At 36.5% G+C, this 22,556-nt stretch overlaps 1 protein-coding gene across 2 annotated transcripts in view; it reads right to left on the reverse strand.

Moving 5' to 3' along the window:
- Positions 1 to 8,970: 8,970 nt before the first annotated feature.
- The window catches only part of SLC30A9 (solute carrier family 30 member 9), a 98,761-nt gene continuing 85,175 nt past the window's right edge, over positions 8,971 to 22,556 (reverse strand). For both annotated transcript variants that reach the window (XM_008993414.4, XM_035293795.3), the window contains 3 exons: positions 19,443 to 19,572; positions 17,050 to 17,163; positions 8,971 to 10,290 (listed from right to left, as the gene is read on the reverse strand). In XM_008993414.4, the coding sequence (XP_008991662.1) occupies positions 10,246 to 10,290; positions 17,050 to 17,163; positions 19,443 to 19,572 (289 nt within the window). In that variant the 3' untranslated portion in view covers positions 8,971 to 10,245. The remainder of the gene's footprint in view (positions 10,291 to 17,049; positions 17,164 to 19,442; positions 19,573 to 22,556) is intronic.

The raw sequence follows: 22,556 nt of genomic DNA on the forward strand, positions 1-22,556 counted from the left end.
ATGTTAAGCGTCATAAGCCAGACAGAGAAAGACAAATACCACACGATGTCATTCATATGTGGAATATAAAAAAGTTGATCTTGTAGGAGTACAGAGTAGAACCATGGTTATCAGAGGCTCAGGGAGAAGGATGGGAGGTAGCGGAGGGGAGGAGCTGGGGGGAAATCGATTAACAGGTGCAAAGTTAGATAGGAGGAATAAGTCCTGGTGTTCTGTTGCAAATAGGGTAATTATAGTTAGCAATGTATATTTCAAAATTGCTAGAAGAGGATTTTGAATGTTCTCACCACCAAGAAACAGTAAGTGTTTGAGGTGATGGCTATGCTAATTACCCTGATTTGATCATTACACAATTGTATACATATACTGAAACATCATATAGTACCCATAAATGTATACAATTATGAGTTGATTAGAAATAAAATTTAGGCCAGGTGCGGTGGCTCACACCTGTAATCCCAGCACTTTGGGTGGCCGACGAGGGCAGATTACAAGGTCAGGAGTTCGAGACCAGCCTGACCAACATGGTGAAACCCTGTCTTTACTAAAAATACAAAAATTAGCTGGGCGTGGTGGCGGGCGCCTGTAATCCCAGCTACTCAGGAGGCTGAGGCAGGAGAATCAACTGAACCTGGGAGGTAGAGGTGGCAGTGAGCCGAGATTCTGCCACTGCACTCCAGACTGGGCGAGAGAGTGAGACTCTTGTCCACCCCCCCCAAAAAAAAATTAAAAAGTAGTGAGGCTTATCTTTATTGAGGAAAAATTCTAGAATTAAGTGTTTAGGAATGTAAATCTTCAAAAATATTATAGCTAAGTTTAGTTGGATTGGGGATAGGTAAAAGAAATTAAGTAAAGAAAATTGAATTCTAATCTGAAAACATTGCCAAGCCTTGATGGGAGGCCCCATCACAACACTAGGCTTGTCTTTTGGACACAGCAAGTCCTCACAGGAGTGGAGGTAGCTGAAGGTCCCTGGAAGAATCTTGCAGGTTTGGGGACATAAGGGAGTCCCATGGAACAAATAAGATGGAAACAGCTGCAACATATATTTTTTCCTTTTAGAGATCCAGCCTTTCTCCACTTTAGAATAAACTGAGAAGTTCTCTATCAAATATAACTGCCTGTAAAATTTTAAATTGCTTCAATCTGAGTAACAGCCACCTTTCCTTTCATCTCTTACCAAATAATCTTAAAGCTGTATCTGAAATTTTGTGAGAAAAATTACAATAAGAATGGGTTTTGGAATTTTTCAGATTTATTTAATATTTCTGTAGAGAATGAATAAATCACAATTTACAACTCCAGCATGAAACAATATCTTGAAGTCACACTTATGAGGAAACAAGTTAAATATACTGAACTGCCAGAGACTCTATACCGTTTTGAAATAGGCATGAAACTCATTCATTGTGATTCTTCAGATTCGGCAGAAATGTGGCAAAGCAGAATTTATTTCATACTGAAGGCTAGAGACAATTTGTTTTAACACCAGAGAAAGGGTCCTCAGGAATGAACATGCACTCTGATACTCTTACCAGAATAAGATGGTAGTCACCTAATTAGACATAGTTATCAGCTGAAAATCAGTAGCCATCTATTTGTACATGTCCTCTACCTATTACCTAGCACACGCTTCACCCTCCTTTTTGTCTGTGCCTTGCCTTAAAAAGGGTAGTTTCCCAAGGAGGCTTCCCCACCCCAACTGCTTAGGTAGTTATGAGATAGTATCGGGCCCAGTGACACAGACACTCAAAAAGTATTTGTTATATGAATGCAATAATAGAAGTCTGTTTTTAAATTTTCTTTTTCAGTTTTCCATTTTAACAGGACAATTGCCCTACTCTTCTCTGACAATATGTTGTTTTTATGATGATCCACAGTGAGATTTAAGATCATTTGATTATATCAACAAAAAGTTAAGCAAACGACCATATTGAGTTCCAACAGCATATGGCATATTACTAAGGTTGGAAATTTAGAGTCTAGTGGTATCAAACTCAAGTTTTATTCTTCAAGGAAACATGCTCATCTTCGGGCTTTTCTCTCTGATTCTTACCTCCTCTCAAAAGTAAGTATTAAAATTAAAATTCTAATTCAAAGATTCCCACACCTTAGTTTTATGACACTCCAATGTCTTCAACTATCCCAAGGTTGAAGAACTGCTTGTCATTTGTTGTTGTTGTTTGAGACAGTCTCGCTCTGTTGCCCAGGCTGGAGTGCCATGCGATCTCAGCTGACTGCAACCTCCGCTTCCCAGATTCAAGTGATTCGCCTGCCTCAGCCTCCTGAGTAGTTGGGATTAGAGGTACTCACCACCATGCCTGGCTAATTTTTGTATTTTTAGTAGAGACAGGGTTTCACCATGTTGGCCAGGCTGGTCTCAAAGTCCTGACCACAGGTTATCTACCCACCTCAGCCTCCCAAAGTGCTGGGATTACAGATGTGAGCCAGCACGTTCAGCCTCAATTGCTTGTCATTTTAAATTAACTTTTTATTATAAAAGAAAAACTCATTATAGAAAATCTGTAAATGACAGAAAAGAAGATAAAAATTACCCATGTATGAAATTGTTAATATTTAGTGTATTTGCTTTAAATCCTTTTTCTATGTATACAAAATTGAAATTATTCTGAATATAGTTATGTATCCTATCCTTTCACTAGAAAATGAATCTTAAGCACTTTTTAAAATTTAAAAATTGAATACCTGTTCATAAAAATGATTTTTTTATGTCCCACTCCAATCTCAAACCTTAACAGGAACAATTAGAACTGCAAGATGTATTCTTTTTTTTTTTTTTTCAGACAGGATTTTGCTCTGTTGCCCAGGCTGAATGAAGTACAGTGGTGCCATCTTGGCTCACTGCAACCTCCACCTCCTCCCACCTCGAGCAATCCTCCCACCCCAGCCTCCCAGGTAGCTGGGACTACAGGCACGTGCCACCACACCTGGCTAATTTTTGTATTTTTTTGTCTTAGAGGCTGGGTTTCACCATGTTGGCCAGACTGGTCTCGAACTCCCAGGCTTAAGCAATCCACCTGTCTTGGCCTCTCAAAATTCTGGGATTACAGGCCACCATGCCCAGCCCAAGATGTGCAGTTTTACATTTTTTCTGTATCATAAGCATTTTGCCATACTAAATATCCTGCAAAAAATGCCTCCAAAGACTGTATTTGTCCTACCTTATAAATATGCCATAATTGCCATAGTTTATTTAACCATTCTCCTAAATGTTTTCAAATATTTTCATGGTGAAGCAACTCTTTTATTAGGCTCTATTCCTAAAAGTGGAATAACAAGGTCAAAGGGTATGACTATTTTCCACTTTTTTTTTTGAGCCAAAGCATTGCTATATTGACCAGGCAGGCTGGTAACTTCTGGCTTCAAGCAATCCATCCACCCCTGCCTCCCAAAGTGCTAGAATTATAGGTGTGGGTCACCACACCCAACCATATTTTTCCAGACTCTTAATATGTTCAGCTAAAGCACCCTCCATATAGATGGCCCTACTTCATACTCCCATCAGCAGCATATTGGAGTCCCCATCTCACAATCCTGGGGATGTCAAGTAGGCAACTGGACATTTGAGTCTGGGATTCAAAGTAGACAATCAGGGTCTCAATAAATAATGTTTTGTGTTTTTTTTAATCCATGGGACTGAATCACTCAGGGAATGAATACAGATAAAGAAAAGACAATCCTGGGATATGCCAATGTTTGGAGGTAACGGAAATGAGGAGAAACCTACAAAGAGACAGAAGGCCAGGCATGGTGGCTCACACCTGTAATCTCAGCACTTTGGGAGGCCTAGGTGGACAGATCACTTGAGGCCTGGAGTTCAAGACCAGCCTGGCCAACATGGTGAAACCCTGTCTCTATTAAAAATTCAAAAAGTAGCTGGGTGTGGTGGTACACAGCCGTAGTCCCAGCTACCAGGGAGGCTGAAGTGGGAGAATTGCTTGAACTTGGAAGGTGGAGGTTGCAGTGAGCCAAAATTGTGCCACTGTACTGTCACCAACCTGGCAACAAAAAAAAAAAAAAAAAAAAAAAAAAAATGACTGAAAAGGATTGGCCAGAGAGGTAGGTGGAGAACCAGAAAGAATTCTGGAAGCCAGATTCATTGTGACAAATGCTGCTAACAGGTCAAGTGTGATAAGAACCTAAGACTGTAATCCCAGCACTTTGGGAGGCCGAGGTGGGTGGATCACGAGGTCAAGAGATCGAGACCATCCTGGTCAACATGGTGAAACCCCGTCTCTACTAAAAAATACAAAAAATTAGCTGGGCATGGTGGTGCGTGCCTGTAATCCCAGCTACTCAGGAGACTGAGGCAGGAGAATTGCCTGAACCCAGGAGGCGGAGGTTGCAGTGAACCGAGATCGTGCCATTGCACTCCAGCCTGGGTAACAAGAGCGAAACTCTGTCTCAAAAAAAAAAAAGAAAAAAAAGAACCTAAGACTGACCATGGTATTTAGCAGTATGAAGTCAAGGACAGGGTTAATGGAGAGAGTGGCAAAAGCCTGACTGGAATGGGCTTCAGAGAAAAGGAAAGAGAGGCAGCAAATACAGACAACTCCTTTGAGTTTTGCTGTAAAGGGAAGTAAAGAAATGAGAAAGTAAGTGAAGGACTTCTTTGTTTTTAAGGCATTTTGTGTGTGGGAAGGGAAAGGTTGTGTTGTTTTAGTCTGTTTTTCTAAGATGGGAGAAATAACAGCATGTTTATTAAAATTTAGGAATTCTGTAAAGATCATATACATTATGAAACTTAGGAAGCTTAAGGAAACCTGGGAAAGCAAACACAAATAAATTACGGGCATTTCCCAGGATACCTCCCATTATGTGGACTCAAATTAGGATCCCAGCGTCTTCTATACTTGAAATCACTGGCCCATGATGGATGAACAATTGGTTGGTTCTGATTGAAGCTGGCCTTATTGACCTCAAGAAGGACAAGAGGCCACAGCCATGAGTAATTCTGTCCTGGTTACTGGATGAGGGAATGATCAGGATGGGACATCCTCCAACTTGACCATCAGGAATGATTATCTGGTTGACAACACTTTCATTATCTTCCTTCTTCTAAGGTAAATAGAGATTAAAGTATACTTGAGGATGTGTGTAGGTCAAATGCATACGTGTCATTTTATACAGGAGATTTAACATCTTTGGATTTTAGTATCTCAGGGATATCCCCACAGGGTATTCCCACAGATACCAAGGGATAACTATATACATATAGAGCCCTAATGACACACACAATTCTCTATTTTGCTGTGCAAATAATAAACTGTAGTGGTTCTACTTTCAATAGGTTTTGAATTTGGGGAGGGAATTATACCTTCTCAAAAATACCAAATTACTTTGGTTTAGTTTCTCATGAAAAAGAAAATTCGGTTGGAATTCCTACAGATTAGTATAGAGTTCAATTTAGATCACAGTGCAGGCTGGCCTTATGTTGAGGGTTTTGATGTTTCCATGTTTTGTATTTTTTCTCTAAATATACTCATGTAGACAGATCTCAAACAAAACAACCTAATTAAAATGTATAATAATCTAATTCTGTCAAAATGTACTGATAATATATATCACTAATATAACTTTCCAGATTTTGTTTTACCAGAACAAATTGTTATATTAGTAATATTTAATGTTAATAAACCGCATATTAATAGTTCTTTTAAAACTGAAACATTACAAAATGATTAAGTTATTATAGTTTGGTTTTGTAAAATAAAAAATTTAATAATACTTCTCTTTAAACTGAAACCAATTATAAAATGATTAAGAGTTATAATTAGGTTTTGTACAATCAAAAAAAAACCTTAAAAACTAACAGGCACACTGAATGAGTAACAAATTCTATTCAAAATCATAGGCATAATTTTTAGGGTAAAATATACCAGATTATATATAGTTTAGTTCTTAGCACATGAGGTAAAGAAGAGTTTATGTTCAACATTTATTTCTCAAGGGAAAAAAATCCCAAACTAATAAAGGAGTTGCCCTTATTTACATATGACATTTATTAAGAGAAAAAGTATCTTGAGGGACCAGGACCATCTCAATGTTCCAGTGAAATCAGACAGATGAAATACAATATAACAAATGAAAATTTCCTTTTTGCATAAAACCAAGTCTAAGGATGCAAGTAAACTTACATGCAAATATAAAGGCTGTCAGACCAATCTTCTATATAAATGCTTTCCAAAGTTCCATTTCAGAGACAGGAATGAAGGATTTAGGGAAGACAATCTTTGAATCAACATTTTACCTTCAATTCTTTGCTTCACTGACGTCTGACAGTTTGGCAAATTGGGGGTCATCACATTTAAAAGAAATGCTGCGAAAGCTTGACAAATGCAATCTATGAAGATAATACAAATTCGAAACGCCTGCGCAGTTTTCTGTAGTTCCCAGCATTCTTCCTTAAAAAGTTATCAGATTAAAACTTAGGCACTCTTTAGATGGTATCATTTTAGCAAAAAATCATTAAATTATGAGATAAGGTAACAGTGAAAGCCATATATCAAAAACTCAAGCCTTATGACATTTTGTTATTCTATGACATTGTGTTACTCATTTTGCAGTGTGTGTGTGTAGGGGGATGTACACAGGGATTAACTTTGCTTTTAAAATTTTTTGAATATTTTGCTGACTGACCTTATCTCACAGGTTCTTTCATATAGGTTCAGGAACCTACCTCTGGAGCTGGATACTATAGGCCCCCAGGATAGTCCACTTAAAAACAGATCTCCACCCCTCATTCTCCCACTGCCATGATGAAAACTGTGCCACCTTATATAGTTTGGGGCCTGCTGCTTATAGTGAATTGGAGATCCATTCTCAGGCAAAACTAAAAATAGGTACAGATGCTCTTTAACTTCTATGAGGTTATATACCAATAAAGCCATCATAAACTCAAAAATTCATAAGTGTAACCACTATAAATCAGGAACCATCTGTATACCTCACCTTTGATAAGTCCTAGATTTTAGTTTAGGGCAAGAAGGAATCAATCATAGACCCCTGACTGCCCCTCCTCTCTGTCCAATATTAATTTTGTAATTATTTACCTGCAGAGAATATTTTCCTTAAAAATGATTTATATGCTTAAATACCCAAATGCCATATGCCAAAGTGAGATATAAAGTAAGAAACATTAATTTGGATAAAATAACAAGAAACCTGGCCGGGCGCGGTGGCTCACGCCTATAATCCCAGCACTTTGGGAGGCTGAGGCAGGTAGATCACCAGGAGATCGAGACCATCCTGGTCAACAAGGTGAAATCCCGTCTCTACTAAAAATACAAAAATTAGCTGGGCATGGTGGTGCGCGCCTGTAGTCCCAGCTACTCGGGAGGCTGAGGCAGGAGAACTGCTTGAACCCAGAAGGCGGAGGTTGCGGTGAGCCGAGATAGTGCCATTGCACTCGAGTCTGGGTAACAACAGCGAAACTCCGTCTCAAAAATAAAAATAACAAGAAACCTGAGAAACAAGAGTATAACCTTATTTTTGGAGAAAGAGATCCAAATTCTCTGATTTTTTTTGAGACAGGATCTCACTATGTCACCCAGGCTGGAGTCCTGATCATAGCTCATTGCAGCCTTGACCTCTGGAGCGCAAGTGATCCTCCCACCTCAACCTCCCAAGTAGCTGGGACTACAGGTGCTTGTCCCCACCAAATCTCCTATCAAATTGTAATCCCAGCGTCAGAGGTGGGCCTGGTGGGAGGTGACTGGATCATCGGGGCAGAGTTCTCATGAATACTTTAGCAACCTCTCCTCTTGGTATTGTATAGTGAGTTCTCATGAAATCTGGTTGTTTACAATGTATGGCACCTACCACCCCCACCCTGCTTTTCCTCTGGCTATGACTGCTTCCCCTTCATCTTCCACCATGAATGAAGTTTCCTGAGGCCTCCCTAAAAGCAGAAGCTGCTGTGCTTTCTGTTCAGTCTGCAGAACCAAGAGCCAATTAAAGCTCTTTTCTTATTTCTTTATAGCAATGTGAGATGGACTAATCCAGGTGGGCTCCACCACACCCGGCTATTTTTATTTTTTAAGTAGAGACGAAGTCTTGCTGTGTTGCCCAGGCTGGTCTTGAACTCCTGAGCTCAAGCAGTCCTCCTGCCTCGTCCTCCCAAAGTGCTGGGATTACAGGTGTAAGTTTATCAGTGCAGAACAGAATTAGAAAAGATGGCAACATAAGCCTTCAATTATTATTTAAAAATAGTATGACTGCAACCAAAATCAAATAAAAAAAAATCAGAAATTGGCCTTTTTTAGGGAATCCTAAAAAACTACCATTTGGAATACCTGCTGCACATTAAGGGCCATCTTGGGGAAAAAAATGAGTTAATTATTCTTGTCTGGCTTTGTGAAATTTTTCAGAGTAATATCACTGGGAGGAAACTGAATATAATTTGGTACTTTCCTATATGGCAATGACATGAAGTAACAAATGGCAGGTGGGAAAGGGGAAGGAAGGAAAAAAAGTATAGAGTAAATCATAATGAATTGAAAAAAAAATTATTTTTTTTTGTAAAGAAGGGGCAAAGAAACTATAAGAATTGAGTATCAAATTATATATACAAAACAATTTTCAATCTTAAAAAATAAAACTGGAATGTTATTTCACTTAAAACGTACAGCATGCAAAATGATCTGTAATAGTAAAAAAACAAAAAAACTAGATTAGAAATCACCATTAGAAACCCTTTAACCAAGGATTTTTCTTTCCAGCATTACACTTTGCAGTAATTCATAAACTTCCATTCCAGTAAGGTTTGTCTTTTTTTTAAGACAATCTCACTCTGTCGCTCAGGCTGGAGTGCAGTGATGTGATCTCGGCTCACTGCAACTTCCACCTCCTGGGTTCAAGCAATTCTCTGCCTCAGCTTCCCGAGCAGATGAGATTACAGGTGCCCATTTCAGTAAGTTTTAAGACACAGATCTCACACAGACAATTGGGTCCACATGTTAACAACTCATTTATTCAGCAAAGAGATCACTCAGCCGCCATTCTCATATGAACAATGCTCACTGCTACCTGAACATTTTAAAGTGCGTTATAAGTTGTTTTGACGGAGAGAGCTGTAGCTTTTCACCACATTTTCAATTACTGAATTGTTTTTTCACCTTGATAACTTAGGGTCAGTAGAAAGCTATTTACTTACATGTTATAGTCAATATACTATGCTAAATGCCCATTTGTAACTGCAACAAACTTACAGACACACTAGGAACTATATCATACAAAATCATGACCATGAGTTTCAGTGAGAGATTCTGTCTCTCTCTTAAAGCAAGAAATATCCCACAGCTCAGATTTACATAAGTAGTGCCTCCTTTTAAATAAATTAAAAATCAAATGCTGTCCTGCCTGTAAAATTATATTTCTAACCCATTTAACAGAATGTTAAAATGTTTATAAATGCATTATCTCCCAGTAAATAAACATGGAACTGAACCTCATTAAAAAAAAAGTCATCACACTGGCCCATGGAAGTATCTAGGATTTCTCTCTTAACATTAAAAAAAGTTAAAGCAAGTAAGAGGAAAAGAGCAAAGAAGAAAAATGAAATTTTACAAAATGGCAACTACTATGACCTAAAAGAGTATATTGAGATGTCTTCCTTCAATTCAGTAACCAGCATTTCTGGAATGAACATTTGTAGATAACTAGGTAAGGAGAGTGATTCTCTTAGCACTGAGGTCAAAATCACAAGGTATGGAGAAATAATTTACACATTCTGTAAGGAAAGACAGACTTTGAAATGGAGTGACTATTTAAAAATCACATACCAAAATTTAGCCAGAATATCCAAGACTGGCAGATTTTGATGGAGTGAAATCTTCAGTGGCAACAAATTAAAAATCATGATCCTATGGATGCCACTTATTTTTACCAATGTGAAGAAAGGAAACATGATTGCAAAGTACAGTATACACTGAACAGGTGAAAACAGACATTGTGAACAATTTAGATAACCAAAATGTTCCCTATGGAGGCATAAAAACATGATGTTCAAATTTATTCAACTTGTAGTGTGTCTCTTAGATGTAAGTAGCAGCTCTAGTTCGGTGGCCTACTGAACTGCTCTTTACATAAAATATTTCCTTCATCTTTAAAAAAAGGCTTCTGCAAACCACTGACTCCTTCAGTGTGGGAGAGGAGGGAACTTTGTAGAGTGGGCTGACAAACTTGTTTCCAAGGGCCCCGCCCAGGTGATTCATTCCATCAAATTCATAGTATCTCCAAATCTACATGTCGAACTTCAGGATTTCGTTTCTAGAAAGAAAAATCACCACCATGTTATTTGTAGCAAAATAGTATCTTATTTCTTTTTATTCCTTTTGATCATTAGTGCCAATGAAAACATTTGCAAACTACTTCACTATAGCATACTGAGATAAATAGTTGCATAAGAAAAAAAAACAGATCAATAGGTAAATAGAAACACTATATACAGTACAATAAGTAGTCCCACATTCTTAAGTTTGTTCATGTGTTCATTAATACAAAAATGCACTAAGGATCTAGTACATGCCAAGCATTGCAAAACACTGTAAATACGCATTTTTGTGCAGTGAAAAGAAAATCACTGCAAAACAATAATAATCAGAAAGAGTAAATTGACAACCACTCGTTTTGTATACTTTAGCAACAATCCATATATTCTTAGGCTGGGCACTGTGCTAGAAAACAGAGCTATGATTATTAAGTAAGACTCTGTTCCTGACCCTGAGGGACTCAGTTTAGCCAGGGAGACAAGCATAGCAGTAACCATCTATAAGATAAAGTATTAGAGTGAATAATAAAAAGTTAACATTTATTGGGTATTCACTCATCTATCAAGTACTGAGTTATGTGTGCACACACGTGTTTTAAAAGCCCTATAATAACCTAATTATTATTTCCATTTTATACATGGAAAAACCGAAATATAAGAAATTAACCTGCCTTAAGTCACACTGCTAGTAACTGATGGAGCCAGGACTGATTCCAGGCCTGACTCCAGACCCCAAGTTCCTAACTATTACAGTGTACTAAATAATAACACTGGGAACAAAAATGAGATAGCTATTACTTTGCTCACGAGATCCAGAAAGACTTCTCTGAGGATATAATATCTAAGCTAGGTTTGCATATGGTGAGCCTTCCAGGTAGATAATGAAGATTGTCTAGACAGAAAACAACATCAGCAAAGTCAGAGAGCCTGCAAAGTGTTGCATTGGCACTATGGTATAGCTAGCACAGAAGCTGCAAAAAGGGCAGGGTTGGTCATGAGGCTGGAATGACAGGCAGAAATCAGGTTGTTAAAAATCTTACATGCTAGCTTAAGGAACTTCAATAACAACCAATACTATCTATTATTACATGCCTACTCTGTGCCAGGCACTGAAGTGTATATGACAATGAGCTGGAAACACACAGTATTTGCCTTCAGCGGACTTAAGTTTGGTAGTGAGGTGACATAGGTAAATTAAGTAGGCAATTACAATACCACAGAGCAAAGTAAAAGTTTTGGGTTTCCTTTTCCTATGAGTGCACAAAGGAAGGGCACCTCAATCAACTTGAGGGGAATTACAAATGTAATAAACTGTAATATATTACTACTGTGAGAATGGAGGACAGAAAGTAGTGTATAAAAGAACTAAATCCACACCTATCAAAGGGGAAAGAATGTTAAAGAGGAATCGTGTAAGACTTTTATGTAGAAACATGGCAGTAAATAAAGACATACTAAAAGTATTACAAATGGTTATCACTGAGAATGTAAGTAATGAGGAAGGTGAGGCAGTGATCGTTATTTCTGTTATCTTTTCAGTTCTATTTGACTTTATAAACTTTGTGCATTATTTGATAAAAATTACAAAAATAAATCACAAAGGGAGAAAATTTCTTGTAAATGATTCAGTTAGGATTAGTAATTCCTAGCTTAAAAAGTAATGTCCTAGGACCATGTGCATATTACTTGTATTAAAGGTATTCAGTTATAAAAACAAAATCTGGCATAATACTGGAGTTTTGCTCCAGCAAGAACATGCTACTGAGTGTACACAGGGATTTTTCTTATAACTAGTGTCGTTCAAGTGTGCCTGGGGGTACTTTCCTCTTCGATCCTAATGTGAGAATGACCGGGAACCTTTCAACAAGGAGGGCACACCTTTGCTCTCAATCTTTTCCTTACTTAAAACTATTCCTTGTCTCTAGAACTCCTTAAACTCAATATGGAATTTAAAAAATATTCCTCCAAACAGAAATGAAACTAAAATTTTATCCTCCTACTCCAATCAACCCTTATCTATCCTCATATGACTTGAAAAATTTACCTGTTCATGGAAAGTTTGACATTCTATCTAAAAAGCACAATGTAAATAAATGTGTACTAATAAAAGCTTTATCTCAAAAAACCCTAAAGTTAATTTGCTCTACTTTTTAAAATCATTTTCAGAGTGACTAATCAAATTTGTAAAAATATATGTGCAATACAAAGCAGACACATAATATGTTTGCTGAATGAATGTGTAAATATTATTAATATCCTTAAAATTCAGTATTTACTACCTAACAAGATACTCATGTGATTAGTAGAAACTGGTATTTATTGAATAAAACTAAAAACCATTAATTGGTATCCAACTTAAAGTTTTCATCCACTTATTCAACAAATACTTTAAAATATACTATATTCCTTGCATTGCTCAATACCAATTAGGCTATTTTACATACCATGAGGATTTTATTCCAATACCTGCAGAGAGTTAAAAACCAAATTACCTAATTTATTTTGCAATGCTGTAGACTCGTTAAAAACAATGCTGTAAGAGAAGCTGCAGAAACAAGGGCAAAGTAAAGAACAGAGCATTTAATTCAGACATTATTTACAAGGAATTTTTGAATGCTACAGCAGCCTCCCAATGAATTTCCATTACTTCATCATACATAAAACTTAATAGAGGGATAGGAGAAAGGTTTATCCATACTCTGAAATACAGAGGTAGGAAAAAAACAAATGTTTAACAGGTCAAAAAACTTCAAAATAATAACAAGATATACTGTATAATTTTGCATTAGTTTTGTAGTTCCCATCTTGTAATATGGGACTCTATGAAATAGTCTCTATTATTATTTAATAACTTTATATAGAACTATACAAGTTCTAGAATTTTAAGCCAAAAATATCTATTTCAACACTCATGGCATTACTCAACAGAGATGGCTCTACTAATACAGAATTATATTAATGAGTGTGACCTTCCCAAATAATCCAATAATAATTACAATTTAAACTTGGAAGGCAACCCTGAGATACTAAAAATGAAGGAATATGCCAATGAAGAAAGTTTAGTTCTCAAAAGAAAATCAGCTTATTTTCATGACTAGGAAAAATAACTGCATTCATGCATTCCCTTTTGGTTTGGCACCTCAATTATGAAGGTGTCCTTTGACTTAAGATTATGCTTTATTGCCTTAGCCAAAGATGTTTCCACCTGAATGTGTGGATTATACTTAGCTTCCCGGTTTGAAAGACTTACATAATTCAAAAACATAATTAATGATTTAATAGCCTCTAGTTAAAGTACAAAGTTGGCTGAACAATGAGGTCTGATTGTGGTAAAAGTAAATATAGGTGAGAATGACCAATTTGTTAATTATTAAATCTGGCTTCTGATTTATAATTTCTATTAAAATGTAAAGCAAATAAAGACTTAGTCCATTATTTTCCTTGCCAGGAAATTAAAACAAATAGAATAAAGAGCTAAATTTATTCAATCTTGTGTTACCTTGTACAAAAATAACCATCATCTCACATTTTATATAGATTAGTTGCTTGCAAAGTGCAGTCAGTCCAAGGACTGCTGGGGTCCTGAGACCTTTTTAGGGGGACTCTAAGGTCAGAACTATTTTCATAGTAACTGTGACATTTTTTGCCTTTTTTGCTATGCTGACATTACCTGATGGCATAAAAACAATGGTGGGTAAAACTGCTGGCACCTTTGCACAATTCAAGGCAAATGGCATCAAACCATACCAGTAAGTCATTGTCTTTACTGTCCTACACCTGACATTAGGGGGAAAAAAAGTTTCATTTTAAAAAGTCTTTCATGAAATAGCAAATGTATCAATTTTATTAAACCTCAACCCTTGAGTTCACTTTTAAAAATACTGTAACAAGGCCAGGCGCAGTGGCTCCCACTTTGGGAGGCCAAGGTGGGTGGATCACCTAAGGTCAGAAGTTCAAGACCAGCCTGGCCAACATGGTAAAACCCTATCTCTATTAAAAATACAAAAATTAGCCAGGTTTGGTGGCACACGCCTGTAGTCCCAGGTACTCGGGAGGCTGAAGCAGGAGAATCAATTGAACCTGGGAGGCAGAGGTTGCAGTGAGCCGAGATCATGCCAGTACACTCCAGCCTGGGTGACAAAGTGAGACTCCATCTCAAAAAAAACAAAAAACAAAAAAAACTGTGACAAAATGGCAAGTATGTAAAAGTACTTCTGTAATTGCCTGAGTTGTGAGATGAATAAACTACTTCTTTATCAGAATACACTTTTATTTGAAAGATTAACAAACTTGGTTTATTCAAATTTGGGTATTTGGCAGGCACCTTCTAAAAAATGAACAAAATGAGTCTTAGTTCAAGGAAAACAACAGTATCTGTTGCTAATGATAAAATGCAAACTTTTAAGTAAAAATTTAAGTTGAAGAACATATCCACCCCTATGAGCCTGAGAGCTTACACATATTTAGAAATGTATCAACATCTGAAAGATCTATGTACCTCAGTGAATACTTTCCAGAATACTCATTCATAATGTTATGGAATCATACATGGGTAAAAGATTCATTCAGAGTATAAAGACAGACCAACATATTTCAATATAACAGTGTATAGTAGAGAATTAATCTTACCCAAAGAGAGGTTTGGCTTTTATTCTCCATAACTGAGAGGGAAATTCTAGGCCCTTGACATGTTCTGCCTAAGAGTACCTTTGTTTATCTGGGGCATTAGCCACTAGACAGTCTAATAATGTGATATATGATGGGGGCCTTTGGCCACACAGTATCTACTCTACCTCTAGAGGGGCTAGAGACAAAAGGTCAGCCACTCAGGCAGTCAACCATGGAGCCTCAATAAAATCTCTGGTCATCAAGTCTCAGATGAGCTTCCTGTTTGGCAAGATATCATGCTACTGTCATATTTCACTACCACCAGGAGAGTAATACTGTACATTATACAGAAAAGACAATTAAAATTTCATGTTTGGAACTTTCCTGACTCTGCCCTATGTACTTCTTCTGTTGGCTGATTTCAGTCAGCATCCTTTCCCTATAATAAGCCATAACCTATAATAAACCAAACCATGATGGGTTTAACATCATTCGGTAATTTGTAAGAGTCCTAGTGAATTATCAAAACTGAAGGTACTCTACAGAACCTCCGGAACTCACAGTATCATAAGTAAGGAAAGTCTTGTAGACTGTGCCCCCTACCTTCACAAGTAGCATATAAAAAGTTCTTTCCTTGATTTAGGTTCTACCAGCTGTTACAACATCAAAAGAGAATATCACAATTACCTCAAAAGGCTATAGGAACAGTCCTCCCTTTCCTTCATATTCTTCAACCAAACAATCAAATCACTATAGACTGACAGCAGAAGCAGATATAGAAATCTAGCTGTCTTCTACTAAGCCAGGCATAAGAGACTTTTGCAAAAATGTGAAATAATATTCTTTTTACTACTTTCTTTCATTTTGGAAATATAACTATTTATATAAAAATGTGGCCAGGTGCAGTGGTTCACTCCTATAATCCCAGCACTTTGGAAGGCCAAGGCAGGCAGATCACTGAGCTCAGGAGTTTGAGACCAGCCTGGCCAACATCGTGAAACCCCATCTCTGCTAAAAAGGCATGGTGGTGGGCACCTGTAGTCCCAGCTACTCAGAAGGCTGAGGCAGACAAATCGCTTGAACCTGGGAGGTGGAGGCTGCAGTGAGCCGAGATCATGCCACTGCACTCCAGCCTGGGCAACAGAGCGAGATTCTATCTTAGTAAAACAAACAAATAAAAAGTTGTTTATATTAAATAGGTATATGTTTTTAAAAATAAATGATAAATATTTTAAAATTTATGTTTTCATGCATGGTTTGGTAAATATCAATAACTATAACTCAAATAAACAAAATCTCTTTGGGGTCCGCAATAATTGTTAAAAATGAAAGTCTTAAGACCCAAAATATTTGAGAAATGCTCATCTATAAACTTCAAAAATTATGTCAGATAAAGCTCATGAACTATAATATTAACAAAATCTTATTTGAAGTACTTTTAATCTAATCAGATATCGAGATTTTCAAAGAAAAACTTGTAAGGTAGAGATAGGAGTTTTTTCCTTCAATATTTTATGGAATGAGAATAGTCAATATCAACTGAAGAAAAAGCACAATCTTCAACAAACTATATACATTAAAGATCATTTACAAGTTTTTATTCATTGCAATCAGAATTCAAATGCCAATAAATGGCAATTTGAGAACACTGAGACAGTTTAAAAGAAACCTGATCAGGAGCAGGTAATATTTCTGTAACATAACCAATAAATTACAATAACCTCCAACTGCATAGAAACAAACAACAATAGAAAATAATGTCAAATGGACTAAAAGCAAGATATACATTCTATTTTTCCTAACTTTTGACCAGAGTCTAAAGTTTCCTTTTCATCTTTCTCTAGGAACTTCCAAATCACTTATTTAATGACAAACAAAAAAACCCTTTGACTATTTTAGAAACAAAGCAGGCAGTATAGAACAGTCGTTAAAAGTAAGAATCTGGTTCAAATCACAATTTCCCTATTTCCTTGGGTAAATTACTCAATTCTTTAACCCATTTTTTCTTGCTTATAAATACCTACACATTATGGAGTTACTGAATAGGTGAAAGCATGCATGTGATGGATGCACTTAGTGTCTGCTGTAGAGTAAGTACTCAAAAAAATAGCTGGCATTATCATTAGGTTATTTTTATGAATACATCTTACTTTCAGTTCCTTCTCAAGTCTATCTACTTCAGCTCCTAAAGTATCAATAATATTTTCTCCATGTTTAAGCATAAAGATCTCTAGTTCTTCAGGAGTTTTCACTTCTTGAATTTCCTGTAAAGAAAATGAAAACAGGAAAATATTTCTTTTAAACCATAGTTGGTACACTTATGACTCCTTAAAAAAAGGAAAAAAAAAAACCTTGTAACAAACACCATTAAGTTCAATGAACATTTTTAGAACTTGAAGCCATGGATTACACATTTCCAAAACAATACAGATCAAGGAAATTGAGTACAGTACTACACAGAGGTAGTACACATTTCCAAAACAATACAGATCAAGGAAATTGAGTACAGTACTACACAGAGGTAGCACTACAAAATTACTGGAGAGATAGCATAGTCAATAAATGGTTTTAGAATAACTATTGTCCCATAAGAAAAAAAATTTAATCCCTATCTCAGACCATTAAACAAATAATTCGAAGTGGATGAAAGATATAAGGGTAAAAAACAAACCAAAAAATTGCTAGAAGAGAAGATAATATTTTTATGATAATGGGATATGAAAGAATTTTTCATGCAAAAGAATAAAAAGCATAGGGGAAAAGATTACAAATCTGACATTAAAATTAAAAAGCCTATTAAATCTTTTGTATAACAACAAAAAGAAAAGGAAGTTACAAACTGGAAAAAAAGAATTACATTTGGCCAGGCGCAGTGGCTCATGCCTGTAATCCCAGCACTTTGGGAGGCTGAGGCGGGTGGATCATGAGGTCAAGAGATCGAGACCATCCTGGTCAACATGGTGAAACCCCATCTCTATTAAAAATACAAAAAATTAGCTGGGCATGGTGGCGCGTGCCTGTAATCCCAGCTACTCAGAAGGCTGAGGCAGGAGAATTGCCTGAACCCAGGAGGCAGAGGTTGCGGTGAGCCGAGATTGCGCCATTGCACTCCAGCCTGGGTAACAAGAGTGAAAACTCCATGTCAAAAAAAAAAGAACTACATTTATACAAAGAATTATATTCTTTGTATAATTTATATAATTATTATATAAATATACAAATATAATATCCATGATATGAAAAATAAAGAGTTTTTCAAATCTATAATAATAATACAAATCATGAAAAATCAGGTAGCAATGTAGAGGAAACACCACTGGTCAATCAACTTCAATGTTTACTAACCTCAATGCTCCAAGAAATAAAATTAGAACAAGATACTATTTCACACCTGACAAACTGGCAAAAATTTTAAAACTCTATCAATACAGTCATGTAAGACTATGAACAAAGAACTTTGATATATAATGATGGAAGTTAAATTGACACACTTTGGAAAATAATTTGGTAATATCTAGGCAAGTTGAAGATAAGTACATTCAATGGCCCACCTATTTAAAATCTAGCTATCTATATATACACTACACTAAAAAAACTTTCATATATGTGAACAAGGAAATGTGTGAGAATGCAATCATGGCATTATTTCTAATTGTTTTACACTGGAAGTAATATAAATGTCTATAACTAGAGACAAAATAAATAAATTACAGCATATTCATAGGATGAAATACTCTATAACAATGAAAGTAAATTGACTTGAGATGTATAAATTAACATGAAGGAATCTAAAAAATGTGTTGTTATGCAAATTGTAGCACTGCATATACTCTGATGCCATTTATATCAATTTTTAAACATCCAAAATGTTACATATTATACTAAAAATGCTGAAAAGTATAACAATCTGAATGGAAAAGACAGGTACCAAATTCAGCATAATGTTTAATTCTAGGGATAGAAGAAGAATGAGATCTAGAAACAGAAAATAGGGGCTTGAACTGTTATTGTAATTGATTTCTTTAAGACCTTAAGCAAACACACTATAGAGCAAGATGTTAAGAGTTGATAGCAGCAAGTAGTAACCTCTGTGCTGTTCATCATATTCTCTTTTATGAATTCTCTTAAACTATTCTTAATTAAAAAATGGAATCCGGAGTCATACAGATCTAAATTCACATATGACTTCATCTCTATGGCACTGCAACTTCAGGTAAGCTAGTTAATCTTTCTGTGTCTCAATTTCCCTATATGTTAAAATAATGAAATAACATTTCATTGTTGAAAGAACAGGGTTGTTGAGAGTAAATTAGAGTAAAAAGATTAAATGCACATAGCAAGCACTTAATAGTAAGTTTGTTCTTCTGCTGTCTCCTCTGAACCCTTCCATAGTAAATAAAAAGGTCTCCGTCAAATTTTGGAACCTAAGAAGTTGAGAGTTCAAGTGTCTTTACGACCTATAAAACAAATTTCATTTTGTTTACCTTAAAAGTATTTTTATAACCCTCAGCTATGTAAGAAAATGATAAATAAATAAACTTACTTGTAACATTTGGTCAAAATCTTGTTTTTCCAAATATGATCTTGTAACAACTCGCCCATCAAAATCTACTTCTGCCTTAAATCTTACTTTACCTAATCCCAGATCTGTGGCTTTAACATCATGAATTGCCCTGCAATCAATAACAATGCATACAGATTTATTTATACATGCATACACATATATATACTTTAATAGCACAAAGTCTTGAATTCTTGTTTTTTTCCCCACTAGTGACAAAAAGGGACTAAGATGGTTTCAGAATATTCACCATTAAGTACCACTTATCATTTTCCAAGGTCCGCTGTTCATTTAGCTTTTCTTTTCTTGCATATTATAGAAAGGTGAAAATTTAACAAATGTTATTTTATGGTAATTTGTATACATATGAGTTGTAAAGCTTGTGTATTAAAAATTCATTAACTCAGCTAGGTGCAGTGCCTCACACCTGTAATCCCATCACTTTGGGAGGCCGAGGCGAGTAGATCACCTGAGATCAGGAGTTCCAGACCAGCCCAACCATCATGGTGAAACCCTGTCAACTAAAACTACAAAAATTAGCCGGGTGTGGTGGTGTATGCCTGTAATTCCAGCTACTCGGGAGACTCAGGCAGGAGAATCGCTTGAACCCAGGAGGCAGAGGTTGCAGTGAGCCGAGATTGTGCCACTACACTCCAGCCTGGGCAGGATGAGATTGTTTCAAAAAAAAAAAATCATTAAATCATTTTTCTAAAATGTCATTTTATTTCAGAAGGCTTTGTCTCCATATATCCCCTTACCAATTTCCTACATGCCATATAAAAATTTGTTTTAATTTATAATAGTAATTTATAAGAGTATACTAACCAAGTATATGTTCACTGGCTTCTTTAAAAGTCTTCATATAATGCTGTGATGATCTCTATTAGAATGAGGTTAATAATAACTGCCACATGGGATTGATGTGAGGAATAATGAGCTAATATATATATAAAATGTTTAATATAGTATAAACTGTAAGGCAGGCATTTAATGAATGGCTTTCATAAAGTGGTACAGTGACATCTTTATTTTACAGATGACAAAACCATCCCAGAGGGGCATAAGTGACTTGCTCAAGGTAATTCAAATAGCAAACAGCAGAACAGGACTCCCCAGCCCAGCTCTTCAGATATCCAAGCCCAGTGGTCTTTGCATCAGATACCCTTTTGCCTCCCAGACAGGAAAGCAGATACTCAAGCATAACTACTTTTCATCCCTCCTGCCCTAACCCTCAGGAATCAATCTTGCCTAGGAGCTGTTGAGAAATTCTCTTCTTTCTACAATGATCACCATAAGCTCTTTTCTGTACAGCATATATAACTAAACACTCTGAATTCTGAGGACATAGAGATCTACTAGAAAAATAATCCTAAGTAAGACTCCAAGTGTTCTTAAAACATTAGACTAATTTCTGAGTGATCCTGAGGAGGTTACTAAACACTGAATCCTAATTTTTTTTATCCATATAATGAAGCTCTATTTTAATCAACCATCAAGGGTGAAACAAGAATTAATGTTTTAATATTTATAAAGTTACATGTGCTCAAGTGAAAATAAAACTTGTTCAGATTGGCAAGAGGCTATATCATTTATTCTTTTTTTTTTTTTCCCTCTCCTGGTAACTCACAGAACATATTAATTCATTTTTAAAAAGCACTTCTACTTTAGTCTTCACAGAGTATTAATAAATTTCATTATTTGGCTGATATGTAAGTAGCACTAATAAATATATTTAGACATACTTTTTCCTTATGTTCTTACACATAACTAACTACAGACAGATAACTGTTTGGGACAGGCAGCTTCTCATATGGCTCCCAATAATAAATCCCTGCCTGCTATACACAAGCCCTTGTGTGATTCTCCCTGAATGTGGGCTAGACCTACCAAATAAGACAAAGTGATGAGATGTCATTTCCAAGACCAGGTGACTAATCTATGACTTTTGTCTTACTTACACTCACTCTCTATTGCCTTGTCAGCTTGTACTCTTTGATTAAGCAAGCTGCCATGTTGAAGAGGCCCACGTGGCAAGGAGCTAAATCTTGCCAACAATCATGTGAATAAGGTTAGAAGCAACCCCTTCCCCAGGAGATGACTATAATCCCAGTCAACACCTTGATTACAGTCTGTGAGAAACCCTGAAATAGAAGACTCAGATAAGCTGTGCCCTGATTCCCGACTCACAGAAACTGTAAGATGATAGTATGTTGTTTAACCACTAAGTTTTGGGCCAATCTGTCACACAGCAGTAGGTAACTAATATACTGTTTAAAAAATTGCATACATTTTCTGGATTGCTAGCATGCATTTTTTCCAATAATTTAATCCAAAGGTTTTCACTCTTCCAGAAAATTTCGAATTTGCCAGTTTTTCAGTTTGTAGCTCTTTTTTTAGACATTGCTTATTAAACAATATATGCAAAATTATAAACATATATGTACCAACAACAGAGCACCAAAATATGTGATGCCAAACTGAGAAGAAATGAAGGGAGAAACAGATAATTCAACAACAACTAGAGACTTCAATACTTTCAATTAATGGATAGAGGCCTAGCGCAGTACTCATACCCAGCACTTTGGGAAGCCAAGGTGGGTGGATCACCTGAGGTCAGGAGTTTGAGACCAGCCTGGCCAACAAGGTAAAACCCCATCTCTACTAAAAATACAAAAATTAGCTGAGCATGGTGGTGAGTGCCTGTAATCCTAGCTACTTTGGAGGGTGAGGCCAGGAGGCAGAGGTTTCAGTGAGCCAAGATCGCACCACTACACTCCAGCATGGGCGACAAGAGCCAAACTCCATCTTAAAAAGAAAAAAAAAGGGCCGGGCGTGGTGGCTCAAGGCTGTAATCCCAGCACTTTGGGAGACTGAGGCGGGTGGATCACGAGGTCAAGAGATCAAGACCATTCTGGTCAACAAGGTGAAACCCCGTCTCTACTAAAAATACAAAAAATTAGCTGGGCATGGTGGCGCGTGCCTGTAATCCCAGCTACTTGGGAGGCTGAGGCAGGAGAATTGCCTGAACCCAGGAGGTGGAGGTTGCGGTGAGCCGAGATCGTGCCATTGAACTCCAGCCTGGGTAACAAGGGCGAA

This window comes from Callithrix jacchus, chromosome 3, assembly GCF_049354715.1.
Source record: "Callithrix jacchus isolate 240 chromosome 3, calJac240_pri, whole genome shotgun sequence".
In the NCBI taxonomy this organism is placed as follows: Eukaryota; Metazoa; Chordata; class Mammalia; order Primates; family Cebidae; genus Callithrix; species Callithrix jacchus.